The sequence below is a fragment of the Mus pahari genome, chromosome 1 (genome assembly GCF_900095145.1).
Source record: "Mus pahari chromosome 1, PAHARI_EIJ_v1.1, whole genome shotgun sequence".
NCBI classification, from domain to species: Eukaryota; Metazoa; Chordata; class Mammalia; order Rodentia; family Muridae; genus Mus; species Mus pahari.
In genome coordinates, this window is record NC_034590.1 from 97,051,473 (window position 1) to 97,062,807 (window position 11,335).

General features: G+C 45.5%; 1 protein-coding gene across 4 annotated transcripts in view; it reads left to right on the forward strand.

Annotated features, from left to right (window-relative positions):
• The first annotated feature begins 5,556 nt into the window (after positions 1 to 5,556).
• Positions 5,557 to 11,335, forward strand: part of Phkg2 (phosphorylase kinase catalytic subunit gamma 2) — a 9,531-nt gene continuing 3,752 nt past the window's right edge. The window contains exons 1-4 of one of the 4 annotated variants that reach the window (XM_021220888.1): positions 5,557 to 5,663; positions 6,052 to 6,164; positions 10,087 to 10,262; positions 10,524 to 10,578. In XM_021220888.1, coding sequence (XP_021076547.1) covers positions 6,070 to 6,164; positions 10,087 to 10,262; positions 10,524 to 10,578 — 326 coding nt within the window. In that variant the 5' untranslated portion in view covers positions 5,557 to 5,663; positions 6,052 to 6,069. Of the gene's footprint in view, positions 5,664 to 5,942; positions 6,165 to 10,086; positions 10,263 to 10,523; positions 10,579 to 11,335 lie in introns of those variants that run through there. The other 3 variants (XM_029534608.1, XM_029534634.1, XM_029534618.1) reach the window with 3 other exon arrangements.

Sequence of the window (11,335 nt, forward strand, 5' to 3'; positions counted from 1 at the left end):
CTGGTCATTTCTTCCATTTATGATTTAGAATTGCCACAGTGCCACAGCGATGGTCACTTATTTTAAGAAGCTTCACTGACTAAATGTCTGCTACCTGCTAGAGAAAATTCCCTGGGATGGACAGATGTCTTCACAGTTAAGAGCTTGTATCACCCTAACAGGTTCTGAGTTCAGTTCCTTGCATTCATGTTTGCCAGCTTGGAAACAGCTCTAGGGAATATGATGTTCTCTGGCCTCCACAGGCAGCTGCACTCCTGTACACAGACATGTGCATACACATAAAGCAAAAAACAAAATTGAAAGTTTCCTTTTGTAACCAAGGCTGACAGTAGCAATAGCCTATGGATATAAGCAAAAATTATTGTCCAGCAGTCCACATTGTACCTTCTGATTTTTTTTTTTTTTTTAAGCTAGCTAGCTAGCAGCAATTGGGCTCACAGCTCAGTCCAGTTGATTTCTCCATATCTTACAACCAATGTGGTGTTTCAGCAACTGACTTATCAAAGAGTTTTGGGATGCAACCAATAGCAATAACAATGGTATCTATGTTTTCCAGGGCCCCAGAGGATTTTCTGGCAACATCTCTGAGAATATACTCTATTCTGGCACTGGGATTTTCATCTAATGAACTTTATAGCTTCAGAAAGTTTTTTTGTTTTTCCTCTCCAGCCACTCTGGGTGCCCCTGTGGAAATTATTTCATTGAAGTCTTTACTGTTCCTCCAATTGTTTTCTAAGTCAAGGGCTAACATATAATGAAACTTTTATCACAGAGGATTGGCAGGCTCCCTAAAGTCCTTTCCATCAGAGGGAACTCTGAAAATGCCATTGGCAAGATCCAATACATTTGAATCAATTCATCAGGAGAGTAATGTTGGGTACAGATCACAGACAGAGGACAGTGCCCTTCCAATATTGCCGTTTCCCGTGAGCTATCTCATCTCACTCCTTTGGGCTAGCACATCACTCGTGCATCCTGAATGGTCTCAAGTAGGGCTAAGCATTACTTGGGCTGGACCAAAGCTAAATGAAAGGCTAGCAGATGCATATGTAGCCTGCTGCACTTGGTACTGGAGCCAGCTTCCAGTGTCTGATAGGCTCTGAACTTGTGTCCAGCATCTCTCCATTGACCATACCTCACTGAAATAAACTCCATTCTCTTTACTTTTCATACAGATTAATGTGCTCTGGGAGGATAATTGCCTACCACTAGGGAAAACTTTGGTAAACTATTGCTCAGGCTTTTGGCTTTTTAATTTCACATAGGAATTCTGTCTTGATTAAAGTGCCATATTTCTCTCAGGTTTTACAGATGGACTTTAAATTTTAAATTATTAAATTTTGCCTGCGTGTAATATGTATGCCACATGCTTGATTAATGTCAAGGAAGGTCAAAGAGGTTGTTAGATCACTTGGAACTGAAGTTATGGATTATTGTAAGCCACTACGTGGGTGCTGGGAACCAAACCAGAACAGCCAGTGTCTTAACCACTGGCTCATCTCTGTAATCCTCATTTTTATTGATTTTTGTATGTTGTATGGGGAGGGTTCCAGTACAGCATGCACACAGAAATAAGAGGACAGTGTTCAGGAATTGATTTTCTTTTCTTTTTTGGTTTTTCGAGACTGGGTTTCTCTGTATAGCCCTGGCTGTCCTGGAACTCAATCTGTAGACCAGGCTAGCCTCGAACTCAGAAATTCACCTGCCTCTGCCTCCCAAATGCTGGGATTAAAGGCGTGTGCCACCATGCCCGGCAGGAATTGATTTTCTTATGCCACATTGGACCTAGGAATTGACTTACGTCATCAGTGTTGGTGGCAAGCCCACTAAACTATTTCTTTTTTTACAATGGGTTCATGTGTTCCACACTGGCCTTGAACTAACTAGTCAGTAAGGATGGCCCTGACCTCCTCCTCCCACTTGCTACGTACTGACAGACATGTCACCAAGCTCAGGTGCCCTGATCTTTAAGTGATCAGACCTCTCTGCCTTTTTGTCCTCCCCTTTGTTTTACACCTTATAAACTTGATTTACATGCCTCACCATGAGGTTCTGCAAAAGTTACTGGCAGCCCTGAGGTCGTTGCTGAATTAACGTGTTTCTCTCTCATGATGCTGTGGAAAGTGTCCTCTCAGGCTCAGTACATTTGGCACTAAGCATGATTGTCCTAGTAATGCCTCTCGTTTTTCTGTTGCCCTCCAGAATCTGATCTTTAGAGAGCTTTAGCCAGTGGTAATCAAGGTGGTGTTTCATATGAACTAATCCACCAGGGATTCCTTTCCCTTTTATTGCCTGAGATTATGCAAATCTTTATTATTTAGTTTCTACTATACACTCACATTCCATCCATCCCCGGGTTCCACAGCTTTTTTTTTTTTTCTCCCAACAGGCCATTAGGAGAAACTTTTATTTCTTGCTTAAAAATCTTTTCAGGCCAAGCTGTGGTGGCACATGCCTTTAATCCCAGCACTTGGGAGGCAGAGGCAGGAGGATTTCTGAGTTCGAGGCCAGCCTGGTCTACAGAATGAGTTCCAGGACAGCCAGGGCTATATAGAGAAACCCTGTCTCGGAAAAAAAAAAAAAATCTTTTCAGGGCCAATAAAATAGTTATTTCTATCATCAAACCTCAAACCTGACATCCTAACTTTGATCCTTGAGACCCACATTGCAGAAGGAGCCAGCTCCTGCTACATGTCTGCTGACCACACATACTCTGTGACATGTATACATGTACACACACACACATATATATAATGTGTAACTTTAAAAGTCATTTCCCATTCAAGCAGGTCAGATGTAGTTTTCCCTGGTTATACTTGTCTGTACTGGACTTGTTACTAAGTGCCCCCATCTGTATGCTGAATTAATGGATTTTCACCATTTTCTGTATTAAAGGTTGGGGAGTCTCTTCTGCTTATCTCCCTCTTTGCTTTCAAAGTTCTCCTATGAATCTTAGGTTTTTGGAACTCAAGAAGAATATAAGGAACTAGTTTGTACTCTTTTTCATCTTGCTTGCTCTGAGAAATAGCAAGCCAATACATACATCATCCTCCAGTTTCTCACATTTCCTGTCAAGTCAGAAGCTAATACGGAAGAAAATAGTTATTTATCTTTGCCTCCTTGTAATACCTCTTTACACGAACAAGTTCTTCTGAGCCTTGGCCATGTCTTATTACACACAAAAAAGACCACAGAACTGCCACCACAGCCTACTTAACCATCCCATCAAACACAATAATTTGAGGGGTGTAACGTTTTCTAGCCCATCAGCCATTTTGGAGTGTCCCCATACTTGTGGCAGACCCCATTCAGCAAGAAGACATGCTACCTACAACAAATGAGATGACAGCTGATCACCCTTTAGTTTTCTCTCTCAAAGATGCTCTTCTTTCAGAATTCTGAGCTTTGATTGCACTTTTTTTTGTTGTTTTGTTTTTCGAGACAGGGTTTCTCTGTGTAGCCTTGGCTGTCCTGGAAGTCACTCTGTAGACCAGGCTGGCCTCGAGCTCAGAAATCCACCTGCCTCTGCCTCCCGAGTGCTGGGATTAAAGGCGTGCAGCACCATGCCTGGCTTGCACTTATTCAATGCAGGGAACATGCATCTGCCAGGACAGCAAGGTGGCACATTATTCCCTACCATGCTGGGGCACAGAAATCATCAGGATAGCCCTCACCCCCTGCAGATGCTGTACTGAGAGCCATTTTAAAAGTATGTCTGGTCCCCATAGTAGTGACATGGAACTGCATCTCCCAGCTAACTGTTGAGTTTGTGGGTCCCTGTTCATATGCCAATTGCTTTGTTTGACTTTACTGGAAAGATGTAAACAAGCACTTATTCATCCCAGATAGGGCATTAGCAGGCCAAAGAAAGTCACTAATCACTGAGCTTATTTGGTTTTATACAGGACCATGGTGACTCAAAAGCAGCTGCATCACCGAAAAAAATCACTGTTTCTCCTTTATTCATAATGTGAATAATTTATATGCTTTCTCAATTTTTATACCCATCTTTTTTTTTTTTCCAGTGGTTGGAGTTCTGTTTGGCCTCGTTCATGCTGGGCAAGCATTCAATAGCTAAGCTATATCCCAAGTCCTACTGTCATCTTTAAAATATGTTCTAGTAAAGTATAATGAACATGTAGTAAAACCCACCTATTTAGTCTGTGGGTTGAATGGAACATCAGGAGGCCCAGGTTGTGATTCCTGACTCATTATTGTTGTCCTTGGTCATTTCCCAAAGATCCCTGGCTCCTTTGTTTGCAACAAATAGAAATCAGCATTTAGACTCTTTATACTAGCTTCTGTTTTTGGGGTCCTTTTAAAAATCAAACCTGGAAAATATAAAATTATATTTTTGATCTGTTTTTCACTATTGCCCTAATTTTACCTGTAGGGTTCTTCCTCTAGTTCCAGATTTCATATTCTCATAGGAAGACTCTCGGTTCCTAATTATACGAATACTTTACTTTAACTAATTTCAGAATAATTATCCCCTGTGTACCAACAACAAACCTACTTAGGAAAGTTCAAAACTTTTTTTGCAAGTTGTTAAAGCTAAGCTTGATGAGGAAAGGCTCTACAGTGACAGGAAGCAAAAACACTAAATTACTTGGTTTCATTATAGAAAAGGCTGTTAGAAAATCATGCTGTAATCTAGGCGTCCTGAACTTTAAATCCCAGCACTCAGAAGACAAGCTGGCTGATCTTTGGACGTTCCACCCCAGCCTGAAATACACAGCGGATTCCTAACAAGGGCTACATAGTTAAGACACCGTCTGAAAAACAAAACAAACAAAATTATCGTTTCTCTTTCGCTGGAATGTAACCTTGAGGATTTTACTTTTTTCTTTGCTGTTACTCCAGAATCTCGGTTTTAGGATTTATCTGGCTTTGGAATTACTCTAGGCAGAACCTTACAACCTTGTGCACTTAATGCAGGAGGTTCTGGGAGCAAGACGGTATGAGTTTGTGACCCCAGGATGATCGACACTATCCTGGAAGCTCTAGTCGGGACCAAATGGCCAAGCTGCTTATGCATTTTGTTTTGTTGTGTTTCTCAAAACAGAGTTTCTCTGTATAAACAGCCCTGTCGGTCCCGGAACTCACTTTGTAGACCAGGCTGGCCTCCAACTCAGAGATCCATCTGCCTGCCTCACCTCCTAGTGCTGGGATTAAGCGTGCATGACCACACTTGCCTACACGCAGGTTTCCACAAAAAAAGGAATTTTGGAACAGGCTCTTACTATAATAAAGACCCTACTTAAAATGAGGATTCCAGAAGGAAATTAAAAGGGCCTTGTCCGAGGGCACGGTGAGGTAGTACGGAGATATCCCATTTCCCGTAACCTAACTTCCGTGTCTCTTTACAGACCAGCAGCATAACAAGAGAAAAGGAAGTGCTTCATGTTGACTGGCTGTTTTTCAGGCTCCTCCTCATGGTGGAAACCTTTTAGGGCGTCTAGCGTCAACGTCCTTGTCTGCCCTGGAATCCCGTCTTCCTATTGGACTGCCATTTTCCAATCGGCAGGGTTTCTAATCCCTAGTCCTCAATCAGCAGGGGCCATTGGCTGCAATAATGGGGGCGGAGCCTTAGGTCGCTGTGGGAGCCTTACAGGTTAAAGCAAAGGAACAAACGTAAGCCAAGCAGCTGAGTCTTTGCGCAGGTTAGACTGTTCCCTCCCCATCCCCTACCCCTCCCCCCCTCCCCGCTCGCACAGATTATCCTGCTCGAGACCCCCGCGCCCCTCCCAGTGGACGCCAAGTGCGCTTGCGCGGTAACAGCCGCCCGCACTTGTGCCATTTCCCCCTTCTTCCGAGCCACCTTTCCCCCTTCCCGCCCTTCCCTATCCCCTTCCCTGCCCTGCTTCCCTCCCTCCCCCCTAGGCCCTTCGTTGTGGTCTCCCCGATCCTGATCCTTTCCCTACCCCACCCCCACCCCCCAGGACCCTGGCGCCCCAGCCGCAGGTGCTGCGCCCCCGGGAGCCACGATGTGCATCCTCTCAGAACCTGTGGGCCTCACTGCCCTCACTGCCCTCCATTTCCTCCTCGCAGGCCCCCACATCCCTCAGAATGACGTTGGACGTGGGGCCGGAGGATGAACTCCCTGACTGGGCTGCGGCCAAAGAGTTTTACCAGAAGTACGACCCTAAGGACATCATTGGCAGGTGAGCCTTAGCTGGAGAATACATAGGCTCAGTGTAGTCAGCTCCCAGCCAGGAATAAGGCTTCCTTCTGAAGACTGGATAGTTAGGAAGTGGTCAGTGGAAAACAGTGACTTGGCTAGTATTTCGAGTTAACCCGCATTTTTTCCCTCTATTCATCTGTATTGTCAACAAACGTGATTGTGCTCCAGACAATGGGAGGGTAGAAGATACCCATCACGAGAGCATTTCAAAGTTATCTAGTTAGAAAAGTAGGGGTCTGTATAAAAGATGCTTGGAGCTGGGCGGTGGTGGTGCATGCTTTTGATCCCAGCAGAGGCAGGTGGATCTCTGTTGAGTTCGACACCAGCCTGGTTTACAGAGGAAGTTCAGCCAGGACTACACAGAGAAATCCTATCGGGGAGGGGGACAGGGATTGCTACTGTGATCGCCACCGCAGATGCTTTATGGTTTACTTTCAGAAGAGTAGTGTATTGGTTATGTTGTGTTAAGCACCAAGATCACCAGGTGAGGAGGGAGTGACAGGACAGGAACCCATAAAGTTTCTGTCTTGGAGGATGTTTCTGTCTTTACATAATGAAAAGAAGATAAAGGTCAAAACGAGCGTTAGGGAAAAACAGTAAGTAGGCAGTAGGATTCAGTGAGGTGTCCACAGGAGGGGCTTTAGGGAACTTCTGAGAAAATGACAGGAGGGGCTGGTTTGGGGGGAGGGTTGTTTGGTTCATGATGCTGGGGATTAAACTCAGGGCCCCATCCTGAGAGACAGTGCTTTACTACAAGAGCCACATTCTCAGCTCCAAGGCCTTGAGCTGAGACATAAAGTGTGAGAATAGGCTGGGGGGGGGGGTCCTCATTTAGAGGGGGCAGTTAGTACAGGGCTCAAGGCAGTGGCTAGACCATAGACAGAGTAGGGAAAGACAAGAAAGGAAGTGAGTAAAATGAGGCTTTAGGCCATGATGAGGATGCTTTCAGAGTGGTACCTTGATGTGGAGTGTGCTTGTGAGCAAGGAGCTTACTCTCTGCACTTGGGTTAACGAGGGTAAAAGGGGAGCCCACCTTCTAGTCTGCTGTGCATTTGGTGTGAGTCGGGGGACTGTGTTAGAACACTTTCTGGCCTTTATGTAGGTCTAGGGAAGGGCTGGTGATGGTGACGCTTGGACCCGTGGTGATTGCAGAGATGGAGAGAAGCAAGCAGGTCCAAGTGATAGTTTCAGAGGAGACGGGATATTGATCATAAGCGAGGGGAAAAACAGGGTATTTTTTTTTTTTTGGTTTTTTGAGACAGGGTTTCTCTGTGTAGCCCTGGCTGTCCTGGAACTCACTTTGTAGACCAGGCTGGCCTCGAACTCAGAAATCCGCCTGCCTCTGCCTCCTGAGTGCTGGGATTGAAGGCATGCGCCACCACGCCCAGCACTTTAAGGTTTTTATTTGAGCTCCTGAATACCATTTACTGAAACGAAGACTTGAGGAAGGATTAGGTTGGGGAATGGAGTGAACTAGTCAGGAGTTTTATTTTGGAAATACTAAGTTTGAGATGCCCTGTGGATGGATAATGCTTTCAAGTGGGTTTGAGTCTGGAACTAGAGAGCTGGATAACAACCATAAATGTGGAGGCATCAACATTTAGAAAGGGCCAGTGAGGAGGGAAAGCATAGAGAAGGGACAGGGCTGAGGCTCCTGGGTCATGACACCATTTCCTGATCACTTAGAATAGCTATGAAGGACCGTGGGGAGATGCCATCTGTGAGCTAGTAAGAAAAGTGAAAGAATGCACTTTTAGAAGGTTGCCAGGAGCTGCTTCTGAGGCCTGAGAAAGGCAGGCGTGTGGCATTAGATTTGGCCAGGCACATTTAGATACCACATGGAGATATCATGAAAGCAGTTAAAACCAGGGTTCTGGTGAGAAATTAAGGCTCAAAGATAGTATGCAGTGACAACTGCACATAGATATTTAAAGCTTCTAGAATTCAATACAGGTCACCAGGGGACACACTGTGTCTCAGTATCTGTTCTATTGCTGTGAGAAACACCATGACCAAGGCAACTTAAAAGAGAAAGCATTTAATTGGGGGGGGGGGGGCAGGTGAGGCCCCAGGAGTGGATTTTGAGGTTCCCTGCAAAGTAGGTTAGAGAGAGTGGGTACATGGGAATGAGGCAGGGGGCGGGGCTGTTTCTCTTGGGAGTGTGATGCCCAACACACACAGCATTAACAGCAACAGTATTAACAGATCAGGAATACAGAGAGGGGGCTGGAGAGATGGCTCAGTAGTTAAGAGCACTGACTGTTCTTCCAGAGGTCCTGAGTTCAATTCCCAGCAACCACATGGTGCTCACAACCATCTAATGGGAGTCAATACAATGCCCTCTTCTGGTGTGTCTGAAGGAAGATAAAAATGGAAATACAGAGAGAAGTTAGTTGTGGGAGAAAATACAGTCATCATGATAGATATGAAATGTCTTTATGATCCATAAGGAAAGATGTCAGGAAGACAGAAACTGACAAGGGAAATATCTGGGCTTAGAGGTTGAAGTTGCAGAGGTACAGAAGGTACTGAAGGAAAATGTTCAGGGCTAAGGATGGAGCCCTGGGTAAGCCCACTTATTTATTCTTATTAATATTTAGTATTTTTGAGATAGAGTCTCTGTGTGCAACCGAGGTTGGCCTGGTACTCAAAATCGTCTGTCTCAGCCTTCTGAGTGTTACGATTACGGGCATGGGCTGACACACTTGCCTCTGTTGGTTTATGCTGGGGACTGGGTTTATGCTCAGAGACTTACATGCTAATCAAGCACCCTACCGTTGAGCTATAGCCCAGTCCTATATTTTGTTTTTGTTAACCCATGCTCAGCAGGCACACCACCCCCAAGCCGTTCTCCCAGCCCAAGGCTGACCTTTAAGGAGTTTGCAGAGAACACAGCATTGGAGTCTGTCAGCAGAAAAAAAGATTGAGTCTTAAGACTTGCATTCCTCTTTGAAATGATGTAGAATCTAATTAGAAAGGCTTAATTACTCAAAAGTAAGCACACTTAAAGTAAAAGGTGTATGGGATGCCTGAAGAGGAGTGGGAGCAGACAGGATCGGTAGGGACAGCATTTAGTCTGCTCTCAATGACTTGAGCCTTTGTACTTCCTGAAATTAGAAGATTCCCAACGAAGTTTATTAACAATGAGGAATGACTAGAGGTTGGGAATATAGTTTATGGTAGAACGCTTCCTAGCACGTATGAGGCCCTGAATCCACTATAGATACATTTATTGGGCTTTTCTTACACTCAGAGTTATAGGGGAGATTTGGGATTTGGATGGAGTCTTAGATGGTTTCTTACCACTTCCTGCAAAGGGCAAATTCTGGGATCTTATGAAAAGCCTTGTTCAGGGCTTAAATAAGGAAGGATAGACCCTGGATCCAACTCAAGTCACCTACCCGAGTTCCTGTGGGTTCTGTGTGGTACTTTCCTGTTTGGTACCCACATGCCTGAGGACATTGTGAAGCAGTGATAGGCTAGGGTTTGAGGTCATGGTACTTGTCCTGATGAGTCTGATATGGTAAGCATAATGGTCCAAAGGCTCTATTCTGTACGGAAGAAAGAATGTAGAAGCCAGATGTGGTGGTGCACACTTGTAATCTTGAGTTCAGGGTCAACCAGCCTGGGCTACACAGCAACACCCAGTCTTACAGGATGTGATGGTACACGCTTTTAATCGAAGCACTTAGGAACCAGAGACAGTTGCATCTCCATGAGTTCCAGGCCAGCCAGGTCTACATAGTGAGTTCCAGAACAGCCAGAGCTACATAATGAGGCCCTGTCTGGAAGAAAACAAACAGAGCAGGGAGACTGAAGAAGAAGAGAGGGAGGAAAAGAAAAACCGGTGAGAGGGGGAGTGTGGGACGATGCCTAATTAGGCTATTATTTGATTCTGCTAGAGGAGTGAGCTCTGTGGTCCGCCGCTGTGTCCATCGAGCTACCGGTGATGAGTTCGCAGTGAAGATCATGGAGGTGTCTGCTGAGCGGCTGAGTCTTGAGCAGCTGGAGGAGGTGCGGGATGCCACACGGCGAGAGATGTACATTCTTCGCCAGGTCGCTGGCCACCCCCATATCAGTGAGGCTGCATTCCCTGCTCCTGCTGGCTGACAGCTCCCTATCCCTACTGGCCCTATTCATGACCCACACCCTAGAATTTCCTCTAGGTCTTCCTTGCTCTCTCTACCTCCTAGCGAGGCCAGTCTTTGGGTCCCTGCAGCCTCCTTGGTTCTCCTTCCTTCCCAGTATACTAGCCTAGTGCTGCCTGTGGGTGGGAAAGCACCTGCGAGGTGTACCCACTCCTTCCCACCTCTCTCTGCTTTTCTGCCTCTTTCCCCAGTCACTCTCATCGATTCCTACGAGTCTTCTAGCTTCATGTTCCTGGTGTTTGACCTGTGAGTATCACCTCGCTCATCTGAGAACTCTGTTCCTTGCCTTCACGTGTGGTTACAGGGTTACAGCTTGTAGGCAGACCACCACTGTTTATACCATGCTCTGCTCCTGCCAGGGCTCTCTCTTGTTCTTTTCCCTGAAAGTCCATGGGCCTTCTCTTTAGGTGCCATTATTGAGGCAGAAACTTCAAGAGTAATAACGATCAATCAAATGCCAAGAGACCAGCAGGGTCCGTCCCAGTCCCTCTTGGTTATAAAATGAGGAGGAGGGAGAAGACTAGGTGCCAAGTGTTGAGCACTGCGCTAACTCCTTACAAACGCTCCTCAGGAGTCTCTCCCTGCTTAGCACACTGCTCTGCTGTCCCTGTGCATACTGGTTCTTTTCCTTTCTTTTGTTTATCTGAGTCTGATGTTCTATGTTACATGGTAGAGTGCACACTAGTTGCAAGTGTATTTCAAGAGTATAATTTAGCATGATGCCTGTAATCCCACTACTCCAGAGACTAAGCCCAGGAGGATTACAATTCAGGGCTAGCCTGGGCTTTGTATCAGAACCCTGTATCTGAGAAAGAAAGAAATAATCTGAATTATTCAGAAAAAAAAAAAAAATTCATGAAGCCATCAAATGGCTCTCTGCAAAATTCCGAGGGATAGGAAATGAAATGTACTCACTGTCCTGCGGCTGTAGTTGCTCTCGGGTAAGAAAGGCCTCCTATGATTTACCACAAGAAGTTGCTATTCTTTTTTTTGGGGGGGGGGG